Source organism: Crocodylus porosus, unplaced genomic scaffold (assembly GCF_001723895.1).
Source record: "Crocodylus porosus isolate Cpor-Errol unplaced genomic scaffold, CroPor_comp1, whole genome shotgun sequence".
In the NCBI taxonomy this organism is placed as follows: Eukaryota; Metazoa; Chordata; order Crocodylia; family Crocodylidae; genus Crocodylus; species Crocodylus porosus.
Genome location: NW_017728932.1, coordinates 2,179,914 through 2,206,488, shown reverse-complemented (window position 1 = coordinate 2,206,488; position 26,575 = coordinate 2,179,914). Strand labels below are relative to the sequence as shown.

Here is a 26,575-nt window from a genome sequence, read left to right as displayed (position 1 = left end):
ACAAAATGCTTTGGTGTCTGTAACCTCAGCTTTTTAATTTTATCTCTGTGCTGTACCTTTAAAATACAACAGTGCAGCCTTCTGGTTGTAACTGCGCTCTTTGAGAGAGTATTTCGTTCAGTACAGGCTGTTCTCCTGTGCAGACTTTCCTTCAAATCAAAACACTGAATCGGGGTGATTTGTGGGGTATTACAGACCTCAGGCTTTCAGTTAGTGTTGAACTTCCTCAAAGAATAAAGAATTATAGATTATAAATTAAATGAGATGGGTTTTACATAGCTCCATGTGAATTCTAACTGGGCATGAATGGAAGGGGAAGTGATTTTAATGTAAATTAACATTTAGCACTTTTTTGGATCTTGCCATTACTCAGTATTTAGTGGCCAAATTGTGATTTTTGTTACAAAAGGGTAAATGCAAAGATAAATCTACTGGTTTCACTGGCATGATTCTAGATTTACTCAGCTATTAGAGAGATCACATAAGACTCGGTGTACTTAAATTAGGCTATCCAAGCTGCTATGGTTTTTTGCCGATAGTAGTGTCTATTCAATTGTCGTACAGGCAAGTGTGGATTGGGACCAAACGAAGATGTTTCACTGAGCTGATACAGACAGATGATTATGCAGATTTTTTCTTCCCCACTCTTTCTTCCCTCCTCTCATCTCTTCCTGCGGTGCGTAGTCTGATCTTTGAGCTGCATGCAACAATTCATAAAAGAGCTTGACCTTGGATAGTAAGGTGGACAGAAGGAGGATTGCTCATATGCTAGTTTCTTATTTTTGTTATCTGCCTATGGCTCCAGTGGTATTTTAAAGATGAACAGTATGCTAAGGAGGGAGGATTCCTAGCACGCTAGTGTCTTATTTCTGTTATCTCAATATAGCTCCATTGGTATTATCAAGACAAATAGTATGCCAAAACCTAAAAGTGAGCATATGCTTATGGAGTGGGAAGTACAGAGGTCACTGTTTCTTGCTAGTCGAAAAGAGATGGGGCCTGGTTAAGACAGATAAAGATTCAGAGCCGAGCTGGTCTCAAGACTTGGCAAATATAATTATCAGTTGACTTGTATTCTTTTTGACTCCCTCACCTTTTCACAGCTTACAAAAATCTGCAGCCAAAATTTTATTTTAACTTTTTTTTAACATGTTGTAGTCCCAGTTGATTCTCATTAGATCCTCAGCCAACAGCACTTAAACTATAAAAAGTTTTGAGTCAACTTTCTGAATATTTATTACCTTGTTGTTCAGGATTCTTTTTCTTTGTTGTTGGGCTTAAATTTACACTCTGCTTCATTGCATCGGTATTTCTCTCTGATGCTGACTTTTCCCCTTTATGTTCAGAAACAGCATCGCAATTTTTTAATCTGGGTTAAATGTTGGTAGTGTTTTAGTTATAGCTCTGTGTTTGTGTTCGTTCTAAGGGGTACTGAGGTACTCACTCTAAATGCAGTTTGTAAACCAGACAAATTGCTTAATTTTGTCAGACAACTTGAATAAAAGTAATATTAACTAATTGAAGAATAAAAATAAAATCTTACTATAGCTACATGGAGTCTCAACATGAAAAAGAGAAAATTAAGTACATTCCTGTGCGTTACAAAACAGCCTTCATTAGCTCACCTCTGATCCACTTGGTGTATGAAGTTTAAACTTTTCTGGTTTTATAATTTTTATTAAAATCAGTTTCAAACCTCCAGAATCTTCTTTTCTATGTTCCCCCACCCCCAAAACAGACCTCTTTATCTGAAACTCAGCTCTAGCCAATAGCAGCTTTCTGTTCCCTCTTCTACTCCAAAACAGAGCAACACCCCGTCCCTTCCCCCCCTTCCCCGCCAACATTATGTGGTTTTCTCAAATGCTGATTTTACCTCCCTGTGCTTTTCAGGCTTTGTTCTATAAGCTAAATTTAAATGCACTTTTTTTTATGAAGACAGTGTTACCAAAATACATATGTGCTTATTCCATTATGAACTTCAGTTCATCAGTGATTTTTCTATATTTGAATCAGTAAACAGCTTGTCCATCACTTTCTGTTCCTTGCTTTCTAGTGCATTCATGCTTGATTCCACTGTCTTTTCTTTTTGATAAACTGTAAAAGCCAAGCATAGCCAACTTTTTTCTTCAAAATGTGCATCTTCTCCCAAAATCCTCAGTCATTTTGCCTTTTACTTCCCGATACCCAGGCTTTCTTAATCTGACACAAGTTCAGTAATGCAGACGAGATTCTGCATTACGTCAGTGCCATTTTGACACACCTCTACACAAGTTTGATCCAACTACTCCAGATTTTCCTAGATGCAAGTGGGACCAGAATTTGGCTCATTGTTCTAAATACAGCCTTGTATTGTATTAAAAGACCTCCTGTTTCTACAACCTCTTTGTATATTTCAAGATTTTGTTGCTCCTGCCAAGCACTGTGCAGATGCTTTTAGTGTCTTTACTTTCTTCCACAAGCCCTCTCTCCCTAAGTCTTTTCCTGGTTTATGTACTGAATCGTAATTTCTTCTCTGTAATTTCTGTGGTTTTCCTTCTCCAATTTTGTGGCATTAATCTTTTTTAGCATATTCTCAACAAGTTGTAAGATTCTTCTGTACAAGCCATTTGAAATTTGCTGTTTCTTTGCATTTAATGGCTGTCTCTTCATTATTTTAATCATCTCCAGTTGTAGGCTTTTTCAAAATCCTTCCTTTTCACAAAGTCATTTTTGTACAAAGTAAACAGAAGTGGCACAGAGTCTGACCCTGCAGCACCCCACTCCTTATCTCTCGTCTCTCTAAGCTGTTTCCTTTCACTTGGCACCCTCTATTTCCTGTGCCAAAGGCAGTTTTGAGTCCATTTCAGTTGGCCGTTTGTAGTATACTTTCTAATTCTGCATATTAGTCTTTTGTGTAGTAGAGTATAAGATACTTCACTAAAACACAAATACAGTAAACTCTGTCCATTGTTTCAGCCTTATCTACCAAATCAATAATATGGTTAAAGAATTCAAGGACGTTTTTCAGACAGGACCTTCCTTTTTTAGTACGTGTTGACATACACTTTGTAAAATGTTTCATAATGTTATCCCTTATCATTTCTTTCTCTGTTTGAAATCAGGCTTAGATATCTATAGTTCTTCAGATCCTTCCTGGCTTTTTTAATAAAATGCAGGAACTATAATATCCATCCTTCTAGCACTAACTCTGACCTCAGCGCTCTACAAGAAAACTTTGCCAAAGACACTTCTGCATCTCTTGTTGTCTCCTTCTGCATTGTGGGGCGTAATTTAACTGGGTCTGTTGCTTTGTCAAACTTTTTGTCATTATAAATGTCTTGTTATTTAATACAGTGCATTAAAAATATATTTTAAATGTTATTCTTTCACAGTGGAATCTATATTTCATTTTCACAATTGTTAACCTGACATTTTGTTGAAATTAAATTACTGAGAGAAAATTATAATACATAGTATTGAGCAATTTCTGCCTTTACATATGGGCATACAACTCCTCTTATCAGCTGGACGTACATATTACAGAATCTGGCTGTATGGATTTAACTCTAAGCCTAAAAATGGAAGACAATTCAAAATTTAGGTTGGGAGCCTGTGACCAAGACTTACAGGAAATTTCCTTTGTATGTGGGAGGTCTGATAGTCTAGTCTTTGATATAATAGCATATCAGGAAAAATACACGTCTGAAGACATTCTAAGATACGTATTAAAATGTAAAGTTATGCACATTTTGCTGCAGTAGAAGTAGAATGTGAACCAAACCTTACCTGTGTGTCATGTTATAGCAGAGTTAGACTTCTGTAAGGAGCAAAGGAAAGTGTCTCATTCCAAATGAAGGATATGTTGCAAACAATATTATAAGTTATATACCAAAATAAATCATGTTGGACCTAAAAATGTTAGATACTGGTGGTTATTCTAAAATCCATTTTTAGTATATTCAGCATAAGCATAGTGAAAATACTCTTATATTGCCACTCTAAATCTAAATACAATCTAAATACTCCTAGATTTACACACACAATTTTCTCAGTGTATGTATAAAATGCAAGCCTGCATTCTTTATGTGAACTAAGTTGATATTACAAAATGTATTCATTTATTTTCTAAGACCATTGAGGGTGAGTGCAGAGCCAATCTAAGCCTTTCTTTTTTCCTCACATATTTTAGATTGATGCATTGGGAAAAAGAAGTAAAGAAGCAGAGGCAGCCTTCTTGAATGTCTATAAGAGATTAATTGATGTTCCAGGTAAGCAAATTATTATCCTGCTTTGAAAAGCTGGTCTCTGTAATTCCAGATGTTATTGGGCATTTCTTCTACTTCAGCAGTAGAGGTTTGAGTAGGGTTTTATATTCATCAAATGGATGTTCATTGACATTATCTCTAGTCTAACAGAAAGAACTGTAATGAAGGCTGATTGATGGTTTGAGTTTAAATTTTAATTATTTTGAGTCACTTTATATTTTTACAGTATTATATGATTCTGAAAGCTGCTCAGAATGCATATGGTTTATTATATGAATTCACAGTCTTTTGAAAAAGACAACACACTTGAAACTTCATCCAGATGAGATGAACAAAATAAATCGATATCTTATATTTGTAATTTTAAAGCACAGAGAAAAGAACACCACCTTAGACACTCAAGCCAGCAAAAGCTGGCAGAGTTTTGACTCTGCCAGACTTCAGCAGTGAACAGGAAAGGTGTTTTGGCTATTGAAAAGCTAAACATTGTCAGTCTTCTATATCATTTTTTTTATTATTATTATTATGCAACTGTCCATTCTATATAATATCAGTTTTCAAGTCCCTTTTGACTCTGATAGTTCATACTTCCTGATTTTTTCTGCTTCCAATTTGAAAGAGGCTTAATTTTCATTTTTCAGTTGAAACATTGAATTTATTTTTGTAGTCTCGTTGAGAACAAATGACTGGGAATCTTGGGTTCTTTTCTCCCGCTCCTTTGCTAATGTCGTAGAGATTGTCACGTATCAGCCATACGGTCTAATTTTACTTATGTATAAACTAATGAGCATCTACATCAAAGGTAGATAGATACATCTCCAGAGTCCCTACCTCACGGGAAGAAGGTACTTGGCATTCACTTTTAATTAAGGTCAGGTAATCAAAGAAAGGCCACTTTCAGGTACCTTCCCGTAGTAAAACAAAACCAACATTTCTCAAATATCCCAAATATTTAGGTATGCTTTTGATTCCAAAATATCACAATATTTTTCTTCCAGTGTGAGAACTGGGCTATGATATTCTAAGAAAGCTATGAATGGAATGCAGACGTGGCCATTTAACATTAAGCATCACTGTACGTGACAAAGGTGTCATTTTGTCAGACATTCAGTATCCTTTATAGGACCATATAGTAATTGCAACTGATGACTAATGCCCAGGAAGTGATGTTATGGTTCTTGAAGAAAACCTATATTCTTCTGTTTGGTAATCATGTGCACACATTGTATAATTAAAAAGTTTCTGTTTTAAATTTCTTCAGTGTCTTCAAATTTTAGCATTTGATTTGAATTTTTTATCATGGAAAATCAGAGTTCCCTCTGCCCCCTTCACTCACCAGCCTTGGGTCCAGCTATGCCTGTCCCCCGTCTCCATCCCCCAGGAGTCCCCAGTTGCCAGTGCTGTGGGACCAAGGACCTGGGTCCACAGCCTTCGCCCCCTACCCCCCAGCAGCTCCTGAGCCCTGGCTGCTGGCTGTGGGAGGCAGTAGCTGCTGCAGCAGAGTAAGTCACGGAGCCCAGCTTCCCCTCTTCCACGGGTATCATGGCCAGAGCAGAACCTATTTGGGGGGAGCAGGGATGGTGGCAGATGGCTCAGGCTCCTTGCACTGCTGCCCTCCCCTTTGGGGCCTCTACAGCCCAGCGGGCAGGCCCCAGTGCAACAGGGCAGAGCAGGGTGGGGATGCTCGATACCACCGCCACGAGCCCTGTACCACCACAGCCCTGTACCACCACAGCGATGCACACCTTGCCTGCCTGGCAGCTGTGGGACTGGCGCTGCAGAGTTGTGTCCTCCACAGATGCCAGTCAGGCAGGGGGCAAATCACCATGGCAGCATGAGGCTTGCGGCAATGGCGTTGAGCTTCCCCACCCTACTCTGCCCTGCTGTGCCAGGGCCTAGCTACCAGGCTGCAGAGGCCCTGCAGGCAGGGCAGGGAAGCCAAGCCCACAGTGGGCAGCCTGCCTCCACCCCTGCCTCATGTACAAATCTGGGAGGCATGTGCCACCCATACCGCCCCCCCCCGGAGTGCATGTAGTGGTGGACAGCCAACTTCCCCCTCGCCCCCCACCTCCCAGATGAACCGCCAGCGGCTCCACCTGACTTCCCACACAGGCCCTGTGGCCATGCATTCCAGCCCTGGGCCCCAAGCCCAATGCACCATCTGGTCTGGGCAGCAGCCCCAGCTGCAGCCCTGCCAAACTCCCTCCCTCCCTCGCTATCTGGACTTCAATCCCTGTGCCTTCCCCCTGCCAGACTTACAGGCAGAAGCTGCTCTCCAGTCTTCCTTGTGGTCATGTACAAGTGTATGCGCGCACATGTACATGGCACCCCTGCTTGATCGCCATTCTCCCACTTCCCCCAGCCTCTTGCAAGCTGGCACTCTGCCATCCTTCAAGGGAAAACGCACCATTTCTCACATTTTTCTCCTTTAAATGAGGAAATCCGGGTTTTACCATGTTTTCCTTGGCAAATGGAAAACCCTGATCCCTGGTCCTGACACTTTCAATGGTATCAGGAAGAAAGGAAGTAAAATCACTTTTAGTTCCTGAATGGAAAAAATAGTCCAGACATTTTCTTGTTCGCGCCTCTTGCTGCTTTTTCCTAAAAGAGGAGGTGTATGGACTTTATCCCCCAGATCACAGTTCAGGCCACAAGTTTATTTTCTTCCCTTTTAGGCTTCAAACAGAGTCATTTTAAAATTAAATATGTAATTCTTACCTAGAAAACGATAGGCTGACTTAAGAGGTAATTGCAGATAATTTTGAATATGTTAGCTATTACAACTACATATAAAATGCTGGAGCTAAACAGAGAAATGGCATGCTTTTCAAAATGTACTTAAAATCTAATAAAGTAAGCAGGGTTGAGCTTGTTCCATACTTGGATGAATGACTGAAAATAAGCTGCCTTATACAACCTGCCTTGCTGCAAGCTTGGCATGGGGGAAAGGAGGTGAGCTGGAGGCGAGAGGGGACCGTTATTTGGGATCTGAGCTGCACTACTGAGATTCTGAGCAGCACTGAGGCTGCTTGCCTCACTATCTATATTATTTAATGTTAAAGGATGTACTTTTCTTTCTAATGAGAAACAAAGTCCTGACCAGTCATGGTCATTAATACCCATTGAATTGTCCCAGTGTCTGGAAGCTGATGTTACAATAGCTATCTTTCTTTGTTACCCGAACATATGGTTTGAGCTTCAGTTGTCTTTTTTGCTGACTTGAACACCATTTCACATATTTTCTATTTATTTTCCTGCTGATTTAATAACTAGGTAGGTAGCTTCCTAAAACCTGAAATAAATAATGTAGGGACAATAAACCTACAGCAGCACTTTGAGATAATGTTATTGTATACTGAGCAAGCGTTGTTACAGGAGATATGCTGAAAGTTTGGTGGATTAAATGGAGGATGGTGTTAAACCTGTAACAGAACAGAAGTTCAGTACACATAAACCACTTTCAAAATGTCCAAAACCAGTTTGGGATAAGCTTGTTTGAATGCAGTATCACACTTAAATGACTGAGGTCAAACCGGTTTATGGAACTTCTGCCCCAGCCTTCTTCCTGATTTCAAGTTAAATAAGAGTCCTCCAGCATCCCAACATGCTCTGCAGCCCTGGGCTTGGCTATCAGTTTCAGCCAAGCAGGGTTGGCTTCGCCCCTCTCCTCCCTAGCCAGAGCATTATCACTGCTCCGGGTGGCTGAGAAAGGGGGTCGGGGTGGACCCTGCTCTGGAGTGCTGCTGGGTCTGCCTGGCCAAGGGCGCAGTAGCCCCTGCCAGACATCCCCAGTCCCTTGCCCCTCTTTGCTGCTCCAGCGGCAGGAGCGGGGCTGGGGCCAGACTCCAGTAGCCTAAGGGGAGGCTTTAATTCCTGCCACCAGGCAGGCCTGTGGGCCAATCACTGCCTACACCTCTGGGCCACAGGCCTGGGCCGGAATGGGCTACGTTCTTGGGCCGCAGGGCCGGACCACACCAGACCAGGCTGTGGCAGTCCTGCCTCCCCCACTGTGGCCCCCACGCCGGGCTGGAGATGGAAGGCAGTGGATGCTGAACCCTGCCCCTTGGTTTCTTAGTTTCTTAGTTTCTAGGGTCGGAAGGGACCTGAGCAGATTATCTAGTCTGACCCCCCGCCATGGCAGGAAAGAGTACTGGGGTCAAATGACCCCAGCAAGGTGTTCTTCCAACCTCCTCTTAAAAACCCCCAGGGTAGGAGCCTGCACCGCTTCTCTTGGAAGGTGGTTCCAGACCCCGGTGCTGCCCCAGACCAGGCCACACTGCCACAGTGGGAGACAGCCGTGAGTCGGGCTCCATAACTAGCCCCAGCTTCCCCTCTTCCTTGCAGCCAGACCACATCTGTTGGTTTAGGCTTCGGCTTTTTGAATGTCTGTCCCTAGCCTTTGTGGTCAGAGTGCAAGATGGAAGGGCGTGGATGCCCCATGTGAAAGGATAGAGTAGGATAGTGCACCATCTCCCCTCCCCACCTTGCCCCAATTATACAATTTTGACTCAGAGCTAGAAATAGGAGAAATGAAAGTTTAGAGTTTTTTAAGCATTTCTTTAACTGTCAGTTACTTTGCATTAATTTTATCCTGCAAGCAGTAAATTCAAATTTCTTCAGAAGAGTAGAAATTGAACTGGAGCAGTCTTAACTATAGCTGCTCCTTATGTGGATTATTGAGGTAATTTTGATTGGCCTGTTGTAGTGTCATACAATTAGTAAAATGGTGTTTATAGCTATGCAGATATGACTTTATTAAAAGTTTTTATGAAGATTTATTTTGATGGTTTCATTGAAAGCAAATGGTACTAAGGTAAGCTTTGAAAGGGCAAGTCCTGTATGAACCTCGCTGTACCTCTGCATTTGATCTGTTTAACAAATAAGGCAAATAAATTTTCTTTCAACTGAAAGGCAAACCCTGGAGCAGGCTTTATAGCCAGTGCTACAACATCAAGTCCACGATATCAGATTTGGTAGATAATAAAAAAGATTTGGGAAAAAAGACAGCAGATTATTGTACAGCTGGTCACATCATATCCCTCACCATTTTTTCTGGCCTAAAATCCTTGGAGAGCGCTATTACAAAGGAATTTTCTATGGTGCTTAGTAGAAAGCAACGCCTGAAATGAGTTTCTTCTGTGTTCCCCACTTGATCCTTATGCAGTAGAATCAGCCCTGCAGAATTTGGGCTTGTACTATCTTCGCTGCTGCAATTTTAATGCAATTTGGAATTGCTAGTGTCGAGGGGAGGAAGCAGGAGAACAATATGTATTTTAATCCTGGAAAAATAACATGAAGAAAGGGATAGCCCAGCTCAGTGAAGAAACGGGGACTCTATGTGTAATCCTTGGTTTTAAAGAGCAACCTTTTCATGCTTTTGATAAAACAAGAGGATGGGGGAGATGATGGGCTTTGTTTCAAAATGGAGTTATGGCCATAACTCATCTGTCCCTAGGCTAAAAGAGTCATAGGGGAAGAGGAGTAAAGCTGTAGTTTATTGCATTAAATCTTTGTTTCAATCTCCCTAGGCTATTTCAATTTGCCCCTGAATTTTCTGGGGAATAATTAATGAATTAATTAAGTATGCTTTGAGGTGTTTGAATATTCAGAAGTCACAATGTAATTATTAGTTTTTTTCTAAAACACATTTTCAAATTATTTTCAGATGTGCAATCTCCCAAGAAAGCATTTGCACTTATTCCATCAAGAGCTAACGCAGCTCATTTCCATTCTAGTTTGCAGACTCAAAAAGAATATTCCTAAGGACTTCTTCCACCACAAATGTTTATTGCAAAGTGAAGGCTGTAGGGCAGAGTAAAGATTCATTTAAAAACTCCTTTTGCTTTTGGGATGATGATAGCGTGACACAGCAGAACTTGCACACTGGCCTCTGTTGTTGGTTCCCTCTCTTCCTCCTCCCCTTTTTTTAAATGTAACTACATATAAAGAGCTTGCATTAAGGAGGTTTTTTTTCCTTCCTTGTCATTTTGTGTGGGAGTTTCTTGAGAACAATCGCAAAAAAGCTTCGCTTAAGACCTGGTTAGGCAACACAAATACAGTCTCTTTTGAAAGAAGAGCAGTGCCTTGGATGAATTATTTTTAGATCTGAACCTTGGGAAGCACATTACCAGAGATATAAAATATTAATTGCCCCTGTAGTTCTGGCAGTGTTTCATAACTTGCTCTCTTACTGTTGTCAGTGTTAAAGGCCTGGAATAAAGACAGAGGTGGGGAGTAAATGAAAAAGCCCTTTGTTTTAGAAAGCTCCCCTCAGAAGCTCCACGTCTAAGAGATTAGCTGAATGAGTTACTGTATGGTTGTTCACATTTCCATTAATAAATCAAGCGGTATAACAAACCTCATCTTCTGCTGTTTATGTATAGCGCTGTGTACACTTTTCTGCCATCTACAACTGTGTAAGTGTATCAGTATACTCTGAAAATCAGGTCCTCATGATTCTTTTGAAAGCCTTGTGGTTTGCGTCTTTCCTGCCCTGGCAGAGTATAGATAATGTAGATAATTCATTCATTTGTCCAGTTAAAATTCAACACAGATAGTATACTATTAGTTGCTGTTAGAAATGTTGCTAGCATGAAGACTTATTTTTAAGGCTGCCACTGTGCCATCTAGTTCAATCCTATAATTGATGTAGGCACATCTGAAATTCACACTGGCCTGCATTTCAGCCCTTTTAATCCTGTAGTGTTTTTAACTCCACATTGGTATCGATGTTAAAGCTTTGTGTGGAGACTGTAAATATAGAGAGCGTTGTCCTGATCCTGTTGAATGGATTCCAGTCCATACATTCCAGTTCTCTCTTGCTGCCAAAAGAGAGTCAGTCCCTATGGTTAAGTGTAGGGAGCACTTTGTAACTCATGCTTTCTGTGGTTAGGAGTTCCCATTTTCCATAATTCCAATTAGCCACCTACATAACATTTTAAACATAGGAAACAATGGTCTTGCCAAAAAATATACAGTGGGGCTGTATACCAGAAATGCCTAGTGTGCTGTTATGTTTGCTGAGCAACCAAGTAAGTATCACTTATCACATTTCAGGTATGGTCTCAAAGCTTAGTAAAACAGTTTCCTTAAAGAAACCTCAAATTGAATGGATCTCTTGAGGGTTTAAAAAAATATTGGAGATAATTCAGGGTTAGGCAATACATTGTGAAGTGTACTTTTAAACAATGATGCAGTTTTTCCACTTTACCAGTCAGGCCTTCTGTCAGTGTCTGGGTTTTGTATTGATGTACAGATTGAAGAATTTACTTTTAAATAGGCAAGATCTACAGTGTGGAGGGTAGAAGCAGCCTTTACTTACAAGTCCATCTGCCTGGCTTAGAAATAGAAATAACAATGTTTAAAAAAAAAAAATTAAATAACTTTTCAGAACGGGTTTTATTTTTCTTTAGAGGAGGTGGGTTTTTCCTCCTTTTAAATAACTAGGGTGGTCCCAGAATACTCTATATCTAGACAGCTTTTCATCAGTTGCTCATCAGCATGCTAATTGCTGTATGACTAATTATGCCCTGAATTCCAGTTGATTTTCTTAATGAGACAGCTGGGTTAATTATGTAATCGTATGATTACATTAGCCTAGAGTGCCCTGGCGAAAAGTAACTCATGCAGGAGCGTGATGTCATTGCATGAACAGCACTCACAAGGGGGTGCATTCATCTTCTGCCTAATGACAGGGGAGGGCAACATTACCCACAGTGCTCTTTGTGTAAACAGTTATATTGAATTATTAAGATCTCTGTCTTTTTCCAGCTTGTAGAGTGCATGAAGAATTGTTTTTAATAAAATTCAGTTTGGAAATGAATCTGGGTATCAAGAGTCCACTTTTATCTCCTAGTTATATGGTTACTTTTTGGTCTAAACGTTAAAGGGTTATAGTAGCAGCTGAGACGTTACCTTAAGCTTGTAATACAATGCAGTTTTGCTGAGATCAGTGTTTGCATTTGTTAAAACAGGTACAGTAGAATCTTTTACCTTCACACAGTTACAAACTTCACAAAAAAGTGATTTCCTTCCTTTACCCCTTAGCAATGATTTAGCAACAAACTGTGCTGTGGGGCTCAGGTTAGCGTGGCTTATTAGTTTTAACAAAATATATATTATTGTGGGTTGACTAGGACATAATGAAATATCCACAAGGAAAATTACTTTGCCTTTGTTTTCTTTTACCCATGTTTCTGTTCATTCAGAGACACATTCAGCTCCCGCCTTCAGGAGCTGATTCTGGCACATCAGACCTGATGTAGCTGTGATGCACAAATGGACAAACGCAGAGAATACATTACTTGGTTATCAAGATGTATTTAGACTAAACTGCTTGCGAAGCAGCCCTGAGTGGATGGAAGATGGGAAGATTGAGGGAGAAACCAGGCAGATGTCAGTCCATCCGAAGGTGTTGAGTGGCCTCTGTGGAACAATTTTGACTAACTGTTATTTCTGTTATTGTAGCACATAGGAAACCCAATTAAAGATCCAGGGCCCTAGTGTCCTAGGCAGCATACAAATGAGTAATAACGTGTCCATCTTGGCATTAGAATCCAACAGGTGGGTTAGATAAACTGGGATACGAGGAGCTGGATGAGGTAACAATATAGTTAACAGGTTTATCATAAAAAGACATCTTGACTTAACTCTTACCGAAGTCAGTGCCAGGCAATAATGATTTTTTAGGTACTTTTGTAAACTGGGGATGAAGCAGCAACCCCTACTTATCCTATGTGCTCTCTGCACAGGCTTTCATTGGATTCTTGACTTGAATGGTATACTTGAGCTTGCAAAACAGTAATTTGCAATACATTTTCCAGTTGTTAATACATGTAAGCAAGTTTTTGCCTTATTCATTTTAGAGAAAAGCTATTCCTTTGGAAGTGCATTTTGCTGCTTTGTTGCCATGATCATTTCATTGCCTAATCCACATACAATCAATGCCGTAGCAAGGGGAGGCATGGGGAGAAGCAAGCGGGGCGACCGCCCTGGGCGCAGAAGTGAAGGGGTGCCAATAGGCTCTGCCCAGCAGGGGCAGGGCATGGAACAGCCACAAGCTGCTTTTTGGGGCGCTGGGGTGGGGTGGGGGGGGAGGGTGGCTTCTGCCACTACATGCACTCCTAGGTAAGCTTGGGGGGGGGGGGGGAGCCCCCTGGAAGTGTGTACAGGGCAAGGGCGCCAAACTTCCTTGCTACGACACTGTGTGTAATGAATTCAAAATTTTGGTTGATCATTTGCTTAAAATTTCAATGGTCTCCCAATAAATTATATATAATACACTTCATCTGTATAATGTGAAAAGGTAGCCTTTGGTATGTACAGTTTGGGTTTGGAGTGTTTTAAAAAGAAACCCTACAGCATTCAAGTAAGAAAATTGTGTAGCAGATCAGTGCTTACACTGGACACAGTCATACATTTGTAAAGTTTAAATGACATTGGAAATAATTAAAAGACCAAAAAATAGTGATTTCCAAAGTTTAAAATGCACATGGAGGTTTGTGCAGAAATTTAATTGTGTGACTTTCCTCTGAAATATGTCATGATCATTATATTGTCACACAGTAATTAGTTTTCTTTAATACAAGTAATAAAAATTAAGCCTAAGAGGCACTTCACCAATACCTCTTTACATATTCCAAAACAATATTCAAAAGCTAAAGGCCTTTAATCATTCAATGAAGCTGTAGTAAAGTTTTGGCTTTAATTCATAGAGGCTGTTTGTACATTTTTTTTCATTCTTTGACTGTTTTGCTACATGAACATTAACCTTTAGGATAGCTAAGTTAAATATACATGTCCTGATGAATAGTTGTCAGATTTTAGGCATTTTTATTTACAAAATTATGCTTTAGTAGGATTAAAATGTTGACTAAGGGTTTAGTCATTATTCACTTTATAATGCACATGTTATTTTTATATGTCTTTGCATTCCTTCTGAATTTGAGTCTAGAAGAGTCGTGTTTATTTGGAGCAGACAGTGTGTCTTGTGGGTAACCTGGCTTCTTAAAATGAATGTCCTAACATATTTGATTTTAAAAAAATTGAGGCCAGAAGGTAATATACAAACACTGGCATTTTGTTTTTTTTTATATACAAGTACAGTTTGTACTGACCATGGTACTTTAAGCCTGATAGAACAAACCTTTGTAGTATTTTACAGAAATATCATGGCTGAAGTTTTAGATCTTAATTTATTTGATAAACACTTAAGTTTGTATTACAGTACTAAAATGAATAGGCTGAAACCATCCAATCTCTTTTTTTTTCTGATCAGTATTCCAGCACGCTGTGGAGGGTGTTTTGAAGAAGCACTAGATTGAAGAAGTGTGAATGGTCATTTTAGGCAAAGGTTGGCAGGGCTGCATGGGAGAAGGCTCATGTTGCGACAGCCTGCACCTTAATTGGACAATATTGCAATAAATATTGCATGGACTTTAATTCCTGGTGCTCCCATGACTTAGCTTTATGTATAATTCCTTACCTGTGCCCCCCTCCCCCACAATAACATTTACATTTTGATTTATTATAAATATTTTAATAGAGATAATAATAATGAAAAGTATTTGGCCTAAAAACATAAATGAAAAAGTTATGTAGTTATAAACTATGCATGTACAGAGAACAGATGACAAGCAGCCTAGGTTTTGTATTATGAATAGGGTAATGCCGTAAGCTGTTGAAGAACTGAAATAACAAAATGCAGCACACTGCTACTTATGATGTCTTTGAGTTCAACATAACCCAGTACTATTCTTTTATAAACTATGAAACAACACTGGCATATTGAAAAAAGCTCACAGACTCATACTTAATGTGTTAACAGAGGTACAATAGACTTATTATGTGTTTCCAGAGACTGAGGGTGGTCTGAAAAATTAATGGCTGTGGTGGTTGAAAATTAAGTGAACTCCCTAATATATACTGCTGTTGATCCACTGAGTTTGGTGTTTAGCATTCCTCAACAGGAGACTAAATCTTTGCAGCCATTTCACAAGTGATGCTGGCGCCCATAATAGAAAGTATTCAATAATCTTTTATAAGTCCATTGGACTCCAGCATTTTCCTACTTTGACTGAGAAGCTGACATCCTTGAATAAACTCACCACTTATACACAGCAGGTGTCTTGTAAGGAACTTTATAGTTGAAGGGAACATGATAGAACTAAAACTTAGAAAATATAATATTTTTAATGTTTGTTTTGAATAATAGTGTCAGAAAAATTGATAAGTATAATACAATCTGTGGTTTAGTTTATGGAATTGATTTTGATTAGTGTTTATGTCAGTTATGTTAACATAGCTGATAAAAAGCCCTGTGATGGAGAACCAGAGGTTTGTAATCAGACTCACACAAGAGTGTTTGAGTCGCACTGATCTATCAAGAAACAAATCTTTCACAGATCCGTACAGCTAAATTTCTTTGCATTTTACTGCAGTCTATGTGATAATGAACAAGATTATTCAAAAATATTTTTCTGTGACTAGGAAGGCATGTTAAAATACTTATCAAGTAGTGATATAGTCTGTGGTTGCCTTGCTCAACAAAACACCAAGAAATCTTCATGTATGTTAATTTCTTCTTTATGGAATAGATTGAAACTTGAAACTGATTTGTGCTGCATTAGTCAGTGGATACATGCAGATGTTACTTAGAATGCCAATCTGTGCAGGCATTCAAGGAGGTTAAATTGGGTTAAAAAAGACTGGCCTGATCTAAATTAGTACACCTGAGGAGGTGAACTTAGTTAGGTTAGGAACAGCTTACCCCACCCCATGTCTGCACATGTTTGGAGTGCAGCCCGGGGACTGGGAAAGCCCAGCTACCCTCCCCAGCCCCAGGACTCCATTCTTCCTACCCCCTAACCCAGACTGGGCTGTTTTTAGCCTGCTTCTCCCCCACAAAGAACTGTCAACCCCCTCCCCAACCCACTAGCCCCCCCAGCCCTCCCTCTAGCCCAAGTCACTTAGGTCAGGATCCCAGCATGGCTCCTGGCACTGGTGAGCGTGAATACAGGCCGTTCCCAGTCTAAGATCATGTGGCTGAAAGGAGGCTGCTTGACCCTGGATCAGATATGGTGAACATCTGACCATACCCCGACTCATTTAAAGATGTTGCCAAATTGTTACCAGCATATTAAAGGTGCATTCCATCAGTCTGAAAATAACTGAAAGGCTTAAACATAAAAAATAAGTGTTTTTTAAAACTCATGTGGTGGAGGGGGAATGTAAGAAAAGTACAACACATACAGGCCTTTTTTTACATTATTACAAGGAAGGAAGAATAGAATTTCTGTATTGTCACAAAATGATTTCAAGATTCTGAGCTACTGAAGGTATATCAGTATTTTTATCCTTTTATTGTTCAGATCCAGTTCCAGCTCTGGATTTAGGACAGCAGCTTCAGCTGAAAGTCCAGCGCATGCATGATATTGAAACAGAAAACCAGAAACTTAGGGAAACGCTAGAAGAATACAACAAGGAATTTGCTGAAGTGAAAAATCAAGGTAGGTTGAAAAAATTGTATTCTTTTTTCTGTTATCTTATAAATTGCTCCATAATTTGAACACTGTTGGGATTTGCCCTTATTTTTATCTTATAATGTCATGATGGGCAGAAGTATTGACATTTGTTAAAGGAAGATATACCATATTATGTATGCTTTTATATTTGCATGCATACATATAACTTTGAGTACCTGTTAGTGATTCAAAAAATATATTGAAATTTCAAAGTGATCATTTAATAATAAGATTTTTGGAGACTGGCCTTAGACCAAGCAAGTATTTTTCGTAATCATTGTTTGTAAATACTGTTATTTTGTAAAACTGGATATCTCCTTTGCTTATTTCATGTAAAATCGTAGCACTTCCTTAGTAACTGCAACTTTCTTATACATGAGATAGTGAGAGAGTATCACAACTACTGAGGGTAATGCTTTTTACTTATTTAAGGTAATTGGTAAAATTTTAGAAGTGACCACTGTATGTGAAAACACCATTATCTCAAAAACTAAAAAGTCCTACTACCTTTGAACATATTCAAGCTTTCTTGCACTTCAGAAGAACATATTTCCTGCATCAGGAAATAAAATATGCTCTCTCTAAAACCTATTTCCCTTTACATAAGACTTGTGGTTTCCCTGTAAATATCCAATTCTGAGTTAGGGTAGCAGCAGATGGTTCTTACAACTGGAAGAATGGACATTTATCATGTAGGATTGTGGCATCCAAGGATTGCCTAACTAAAGACTGCATTGGTGATTTAGCATGACCTTTGTGTGTTGAGTCTAAACTTCAGCAAAAGGAGCAGATTATAGCCACCTGTAAAATGAAAGGTGAGGGATTGCAAGTGCCAGCATGTAACGACATACAGCTGGATTGAAAGAGCATGCTAGGAGCTGCAGTTTCTGTGACTTGTACTATTCTGATAAAAGTACAGTAACCACAGGTCACTGCTCTATTAGAGATGCACTTTGACCACCTTAACAGAGGAATTTGGGGCGTGATCCTTGAAGGTGCTGAGGATTGTTAATTCTCGTTATGGGTACTGGGGTGGTTACTAGTAATGCAGCAGTCTTTAAAGCTCTCAGTCAGGATCACGGGCCATTATGCTAGAGGTCATGCAGACATAAAAAACATGGTTCTTGTCCTGCAAAGTTTATCATCTTCAAGTAGAAAAGTATTTGAGATCAATACTTCGTAGGATTCGGCAGTAGTGTAACTCAGAGGGTGTAAATGAGTGCCACCTTTGTGGAGGGAGAAATGCCAAAATGCCAAAATACCTATACCACTGCAGTTGGCACTACAGCAACCAGCACTGCCCCAGGCGTTGCACAGCTGTCTGAAGTGGAACTGCCTTGCCATGCCTCTGGGATCAGGCCCTTATTTCAGCTGTGCATCAGTTCACAAATTTGCATTTTTAATGTATAACACGTGAGTTTATGCCAGTCATGTAATAATTTTGTTCTTTGGCTTTTATTTTGGAACTATTCTGCACTGTTTTTCATATGGAGATTAACTTGGAGTTTTCAGAGGCCTACTGGTAATGTCAGTCAGTTAATCTTTTCATAGGTGGGGTCTGTGTAGTCTTAAAATAATGTTCCTTTAATTACCTTCTCTCAGAACTGGCACTTATGGAATTGCCTATTCAGCTTCAGCTAGTATGGAGAGTGCTTACTTCCTGGAGTGGGATAAAGGATCGGACTCTGTTTTCCCACCCCACTCAAATTATTCCATTGAATTACTGCGACTGTTCAATTTAGGAAGGCTGTAAACAGGTTTTATGCAAAAATCATGACTCATAACTAGTATTTGCTCATATGCATATGCTTTTGAACATGTAAAGCATTTTAATGCTTCGTTTTCTCTATTTATAGTGTCAGGGCCAGATATAGTATTTGGGCAAGAAGGTAAAATTCCAGAGACCTCAGTGGAATTGCATCTACTCATTCCACTGGTAAATTTTACTCTCTATATTACTTAACTCAGATGGAGGTATTTTCTTACATTTTAATGATGAAGATATGCAAGGCCAGATTTTTCAGTTGCAAACCATTTATATTCCATAGGTTCAGGAAAATGTCATCATTCACACCATTAGAGATCTGAGGGGAGAATTTCCTGTTGAACTCTAAAGAACATTTTTGATAGATATTGTAAAAATGGCCAGACTATGGGAATATGACTTAATGAGCCTCATTTAATTTTTTTTTTTTTTTAAGTGTTCAGAAGTACTTTACAAGTCAGTCAAAAGTAGCTAGTTTGCTTGGAGCAAATGATCCATTGTAACTAACTTGAAGTCAGGCAAAGCCAAGTACTGAGGACGAGGGCTGTGCGAAGCTTTGGGTACCGATTCAATTCGGAGAAGATTCAGCAGCTGAATCTTTGAATCTGAATCGAATTGGGAAACCAATAAGAAGGTCCAAATCAATTCAAAGCCTCCAAATCAATTTGGAGAAAGATTTGGAGATTGGGTGATTTGGGGCAGTCCCAGCTTGCCACCACAGGGAGCTGGACCTGGGCTCTGTGCCAGTAAGTTGGGGAGGGAGCTGGAGAAGGGGGAGGAGACCATGGGGGGACCCCCACCAAGCCCCATCCCCTGCCTGCTCCCCCAACCCCCTGAGTGCCTCCTGAACCCTGCCCGCTCTCCAAGCTCCAGCTCTTAAAAAAAAAAAAAAAAAAAAAAAAAGAAGGGATCCCCACTGCATGGGTGGGGGGGCTCTGCCATGAGCCCCCAGAGGCCCCAATGGCTGCTGTAGTAGCCAGTGAGTGCAGGGCTTCTTTTTTTAAGAGCTGGGAGCTGGGCCGGGCAGGGCAGCCATTGAAGGCACTGGAAGAATCAGATTTGGCCGAATCAATTTGGGACAGTAATTCGAAACACCGAATCAAAACTGTCTGTCCCTGGAATCAGCCAAATCCAAATCCAAAGCAAATACTAGCTGCTTTGCACAGGTCTACTGAGGACCTCGATATTTCTTAAACCAAAGGCGTGATTCTGTTCTCACTTACTCTGGATGTATAACAGTATAGTTCCATTGACTGATTTTATGCCTGATTTATTTATGCCTGGGTTCTGATGTTGAGAATATTTACCGTGTTATTTTGTCTTTTTTTTGCTTATGGACTTTTTTTGGGATGTAGTGATATTTTTCTCCTTCATTATTTCTTGACTAGCTGCATCTCTCCTCCACTACAACATTGTATTGTCTTCTTTATCTTCTATCATTCTGACTCCTTTCCAGAAATTGTTTTTATGGCAAAGCCACAAAATCCTAGTCCACCTCTTGCTTTATTATTGTAAGCCCATTAGGCATTCTTGCTTTAGATCTGGGTGGAGACAGACTATGACAGTAGCAGTTACTATAGTTGGAATACAAAGAGTGCCACTTTGTCTGTTGATCTGGTCTACCCTTAATACAACAGTTAAGTCTGCCCATGTGTTTCATCTGTTGCGAAGGAGAACATAGCTATATCCCAGATATGTGTTCAATTAGTGTAAGAAGGTGTCTGTACATGAGCTTAAGTGAAATTGTTTCTTTTTACCTGAGCGCAGCTACATGAATTAACTGTTATGTGTAAATGTGTACTTAAGCCCACTTTGGGACTTTATTAATCTCCACTCAGCAGAGAGCTAATTTGAAACTAGTCAATAATGTGATATTATATTTTACAATTTTTTTCGGTCATGTTAGAGAAACCCTAGCTCTGCTTCCCAGCAAAATCCATTGATCCTTCTCAACCTAAACGTTTAAAGTTCAATTTAACATTTAGGGAGTAAAAGGTCTCCAAAGGGACTCGTATCCATTGATTTTGTGTCATAGTTGAAGAGCTAAAGTTTAAAACACATGGAGCCTACGGGGTAAAGAAAGCCTTGTATTCTGTAGCTGTGTAACGTGAAGCTGTGTAAACTCTTTCTTTCCCTATTTTTTTTTCTGTAGAGGTTACAATAAAAGCACTTAAAGAGAAAATCCGAGAATATGAACAGACTCTGAAGAACCAAGCAGAGAATATCGCTCTTGAAAAAGAACAAAAGTTACAAAATGACTTTGCAGAGAAGGAGAGGTGAGTGCATGCATGTGTCTGTGTAGGTGTTAGGAGAGAAATCATATTGTTCTGCTTAATCTTCCCAACCAGGATCCTTTCTTCAGTAGTAAGACAGCTCATATATTGAATCATTCTAGTGATTTATGTGTTTGATGCAGAATCATTTGATACTCAGCTTTACACAGAATGACAGTTGTGAAATGTATATGTGAAACAAGGACAGATTCTTATTTCATTGTACCAGTGGTAGACATGGGGTATCGTTTTCAGGAGGGTGCAAACCTGCTTTTATTCTTCATTAGTTGGATTGTCCTTTGTGGCACTAATCTTTCTCCATTAGCTGACAGTGGAATTTAGTCTTGTGTCTGCTGTGTGTGTTGCAGTACCATGTTACATGTAAATTAGTGCAACGTGGCAATGTAAAGTGAAATATTGTACCCACAGATATAGTTCTCAACCTTTTTAGACTCAAGGTACCCCTTGTGAGAGTCAAAGAACCCTTGGAAAAAGTCAGCTTTTAGTTTTCACTTAATTTTTTACTATAGAAAGATAATAGAGCAATTTTTCCTCTTGTAAAGAACTTAAAGACCACAAGAGGTCATAATGGTTTTAACACTATAGATTCCTTTTGAGATCTCTGACTTGTGAAATTTGCATGCCTGGCAGTGCTAACATTGCATGGCAGTCAGTAGGCCCCCTGAAAGGATCTCAAGGCAGGCACCTAGTTGAGAATCTCTGATATAGATTACAGTTGTGGATAGCTACTTAAATGGAAATAGGTATCTGAAAGCAAGCTCTGTGCCTCACAGGAGCTTAATCCTGATATAATTTGCATGTTCCCTTATGTCACAAAACCCTGTAACTTAATTTCTCACTTACTAATTGATTTTTAAGGAAGCCCTGGAAGCATTCCTGATTTTTCACAAGCTAGCAAAATAAAATTCCAAGACCTAGTCTATCATTTAGATCAGTAGGTAAGAAAGTTTGGCTAAATGTTATAGAAAGGGGTTGTTAACAGGGAGTTTTCAGTGCGTGGCCTTCAACTCGAGAAACTGCATATGCTAAAAACAACAAACACCCCCTTCCCCCAAACTCAAAAACTTGTTTTCTCCTCTCATCCAGTGTTGCCCAATCTGTTAATTCCAGTTCACACTTCAAGGCCTATAATTTTGGGTGGGCTGGGTTGGTTATTTGAATTAAGTTTGAGTAGGATGAATCGACTGGTGAACTGGAAGATCCCTTTCAAAATCAGTATTTCACTGTTATTCTTTGTCTGTCAAATATAGTTTAGATACATGTTTAATCAAAAAACAGTTTAATGGAATGTGTGTTACAGAACTGTGTGTGTAAGAGTTTTCAGAATGCACCGTAAAATTTGTATAAATTTGATGTAAAAAGAGAGCTTTGACTCATACTTTTTCCCATAAATCCCTGTTAGCAAGTTTGAAACTTTACAATATCAGAGAATCTATATATGCACAAAGTAATGCCTAAAAGCCATTGTTACCATTGTTACTGTTGGAAAACGCTGTTTGTTCTTTTTTTTGTACACCTTTCTTTAAAACATGCCCCATATAGCAACATTTAGAATGGGAGCTTTATGCACCATCATGACTATTTAAAATCTGCACAATGGCTGAAAGTCTCCAGAGGGATGTCACAGTGACTCCATTTCTAGGATTGGCTTTAACTCCTCAAGTCTAGCCTTTAGCAAATAGTCTGGTGACTGTATGGCCAGATGAAAGCGTGTGCTATAGCTAACACAACCAAGGAAGTATTCCGTATAGACGTAAGAAATATGAGCATACTGGAAATTCTGATTATGTTATATAGGAAGTAACAATGTTAAACTTGTTTTGAAATATGCATAGCTCTTCTAGAGGGTGGTTAATACTACGGTTGCATTTGGAATCTATTACAACTATGATAAAACAGCTGTCACATCTATTCAGTATATCATTTATTGCAACAAATTCCTTCATTATGACAGTAAAATAGAAATGTATCATTCTTCTTGTACTAACTTTGTGAAACAACGGGTGCATGGTGACAATTTTCTTAATGTGTGACATTTCCAAAACAAATTATGCTCAGGAAAACCTTCCACTAAAGTTGTCATTTATATAGCAGTCAGCTCTTGTATAATGTTACATTATGAACTGGCTACAGTGTTAAAATTTTAATAAGTGGGACTCCAAAATATGTACAGCATGCCAGTGTGACATGATTTACAGATTCTGTTGAGGTACCTTGTATTGCATGTGGTGTTGTCAGTTGCCCGATTACAGTTGAGACGGTTAATGGCTCCATCTTCTAAACTTGCAAAACACAATTAAATTGTTAAACACAATTACTAGCTCCATTTTCAACTCTTCCTTTTCTGTTTTTAGAAAGTTGCAAGAGACACAGATGTCGACAGCCTCAAAGCTGGAGGAGGCTGAACAGAAAGTTCAATCTTTGCAGACAGGTTTGACAATACTATTCTGATCTATACCAATGAAGAGGATGCGGGTTGGGGCAAGGATACAATTAAATGAATCACAAATGAGTGTGAATCAGATCTTACAAGTCTGCTTTACTATGGAAGGAAAGGTCCAACAGTGCTGAAAGTATCTTGTCGATCAGACGTTCTGCTGGGCTGCCTACTGCAACTGCACACTTGTGACACAACCAGTTCCTAGCAGAGGAAGTGGGCCTGGCCTGTGGCAGAGTAGATAAATTATTGGAAAATGCCCCAGGAACTGAAACAGGCCATGAAACTGTTGACCACTTCCACATTGTATTCACTGTGATTTTTCACATACTTCTGGTCTGGACTATAATATATGGTGGTTTCAATAGGAATCTTATTTTTGCTGATGTTTCTTGCTAGTTCACATCAGCCGTTTATTTTACTATTCATCCGTATACACCTGCGTTTGCCAGGTGTGAGCATATTTCGTTTCTTTTCCCATAAGAAAACAAAAATTTAAATTTGAATCCCTGAATTGACTGGAATAAATATTTTAGTTGAATGAGCAATTTAACCAGCTTCCATCTGAAATGAGTAGTAACTGGCTTCATTAGCAGAATGGTAGCTGGGAACTCTGCAATTTAAAATAAGAAGGTTAAAAACAAGTTTGCTTTTCTAAGTCATTTATTTGGTCAAGTATAATCTTGTTGTAAGATGATTCTTAAACAGAAATCTATTCACAGTCTAATTAAAAAAATGAGTAATCTGTTTGTATTGCACAGCTTTTACAGTACCTATAATGTTTCTTATGCCTTTTAGCTTTGGAAAAATCCCAGGCAGACCTTTTTGACCTGAAAACAAAATACGATGAAGAAACTACTGCAAAGTAAGGTTTAATTATTTTCTTCTTACATGTCCTCCTCTTTTTTTTCTTTTTTCTTTTTTTTGCATCTGTTCATTGGAGACGGATCAGACAGCAAGGTTTTTAGGAGGACAAATCTTTACAAAAACATAAGGATAATTGAATATAGTCTTCTGAAACGTTATTACATTATTTTAGTTTTCTTCATGTGTCCTAACTCATTCTTTCCTGTTTCTGAGCATTTTAGTTATGTTTACTATGTAAGCACCTCCTATTCTGTGTCTTATTCTAGCAGGAAGATCTCAGAAATAGGATGCTTGTTGTGATTTTTCCCACCTCAGTGAAGAATGCTTTAACTAAGGATTTTATTGTAATTAAGTTCCTTGGTTTTACATGCCTTCCAAGTAAGGTGACTAATTGGTGTGTATCAAAGTACAGTGGTAATCAATAAAAAGTCAGCATTTGCCCATAATACCACACACAATGGTAGGTTTGGTCTGTAGCAGTTGCCTAGATTAAGACCAGGACTTAGCTATGATATCAGTGGATAAGTACTGGACTTTTTAATGGCAGCCATTATAACTGCTATGCTCAATTATCTCCTGATTTTTATGACCAGGTAGTGCAGGAAACAAAAAAGCCAGAATCTTGCTATTTTAAAAAAACACTTTAAATATTTATTTTAAAAGGAGGGTTTGACTTGAGAAGGAACTCGTATGACCCACGGTAATTCTAATGCTTGATTGAGTCCAAAGGAGGAGATTCCTCTTTTGGAAATGTCAAAGTAAAGGAATATTTTAGGATTAGGCCTAGTGGTTTTATGGGCACAAGACAAAAGAGGCCCATTTACATCACCAAGTGTCTGAATCAAAGGTAACTGCATACAAGGTGAAGCAGATTCCATAGAATCACTCCGTCCTTTCATCTTTTATGTGAGCAGTGGCAAGACAGAGAATAGCAGACTATAGAGCAGGGAAAGCCTAGGCTGTTTCCTTGCTGTTATGCTAGAAGAGCATAACTTGTGCTGGAGAAAGACCTAGGTTGAGTTGCTCTCTAGCACTATACAGACACCAGGAGAATCACTGAACTTATATCTATACTGCTGTAGTATGGCTTCCTGTAGCACCATACATGCCATATCCAGCCCAAACAAAGTAATGGAGCCACCTTAGTGTAGTACTGGATATACACCCATAGGTTCTGAGTCTTAGAAGAGCACCCAACTCTGCATTAAGACAGTTGCTTCTGTTTTGGGAGCATACATGGTAGAGGCACAGAATCCCTCAGTATGATATTTGATGGCATCGTACTGAGCCAATATAGAAATATTCTGACTCAAGTCACAGGCTTGTTCTTATGCTGCCCTAGGAGCAGTGCAACAAAGCATTGCCCCAAACTGGGCCACGTTATATTTTAAGCTTTAAGAAAAATGGGTTGACCATATATTGTGGTAGCTGTCAGCATTTAAGTATAGCTAATGAAGCTTAGCTGGCATACTTTTTAAAAAGGTATGTGAATCTGCACCGATCTTAATTTCTTGGGATGCATCTTTCTTGCTATTCAGGATTGATCCTGAGGGTTTTCTTAATGGGCCTGAACTGTGTGAACTAGCAGCTACTAGTGCTAGTTCTGTGCATAGAAAGAGAGACCAAAGATAGTTTTGTTCCATCCGTTTCAGGAATCTGCCGACGTATTATTGTTTCTCCTTCTTGGCTCTGATTATAGACATTGGAAACTGGAAGTAAGGTACAAAAAAGCTGGAAAATAGGTGTGGGCAGATTTCCCATGGTTTTTTGCTCCCCATCATGGTAATTCCTGTAGTGGAGAGCCCTTGATATTAAGGAGAAGCTCATGGAGAAGTGTCAGATATTGCTCAATGGGGATATCTTAATATGGATGGTTAGCAGATTTATGCTGGAGGGTAGTCTTACAGTCAGGGCTAAGCAGCAATATAGATTAGCACTTAGGTTGCTTACAGACTAAAAAAAACCAACCCCTAAAACCTTGCACTTTAAACTCCATGTGCCCCCGTACATGCCCAGAAGAGGCATCGCATTAGTTGGGCCCAGCTCTCCCAATGCCCAATATCTGTATAGATTGGGTGCTTTAGTGGGGCTTGTTTGGTGCTTTTATCTAATATTCAGTCAGCTATTAGATAAAAGCACCAAAAGGCCCTGCTGAAACACACAAGCTATACAGATGCTGCAGAGCCAGGTGTAACTAATCTGCTGCTGCTTCTGGTAAAGCGCATTTTTGGGTTTTAATTTTTTTTTCACATCTATCAGCGGCTTTAGTGAGTAAACCTGCAAGTCCTCAAGATCCTTGATCACCGTGGAGGGCATTATAGTTTCATAGTTTCTAGATCATCTAGTCCGACCCCCCGCCATGGCAGGAAACAATACTGGGGTCATACAACCCCAGCAAGATGTTCATCCAACCTCCTCTTAAAACCCCCCCAGGCTAGGAGCCAGAA

The 26,575-nt window shown here is 39.5% G+C and overlaps 1 protein-coding gene across 9 annotated transcripts in view; it reads left to right on the top strand.

Moving 5' to 3' along the window:
• CUX1 (cut like homeobox 1) overlaps positions 1-26,575 on the top strand; it is a 411,425-nt gene that overhangs the window by 186,278 nt on the left and 198,572 nt on the right. For all 9 annotated transcript variants that reach the window (XM_019545428.1, XM_019545427.1, XM_019545421.1 and 6 more), the window contains exons 4-8: positions 4,169-4,247; positions 16,613-16,750; positions 20,683-20,806; positions 23,179-23,255; positions 24,060-24,126. In XM_019545428.1, the coding sequence (XP_019400973.1) occupies positions 4,169-4,247; positions 16,613-16,750; positions 20,683-20,806; positions 23,179-23,255; positions 24,060-24,126 (485 nt within the window). The remainder of the gene's footprint in view (positions 1-4,168; positions 4,248-16,612; positions 16,751-20,682; positions 20,807-23,178; positions 23,256-24,059; positions 24,127-26,575) is intronic.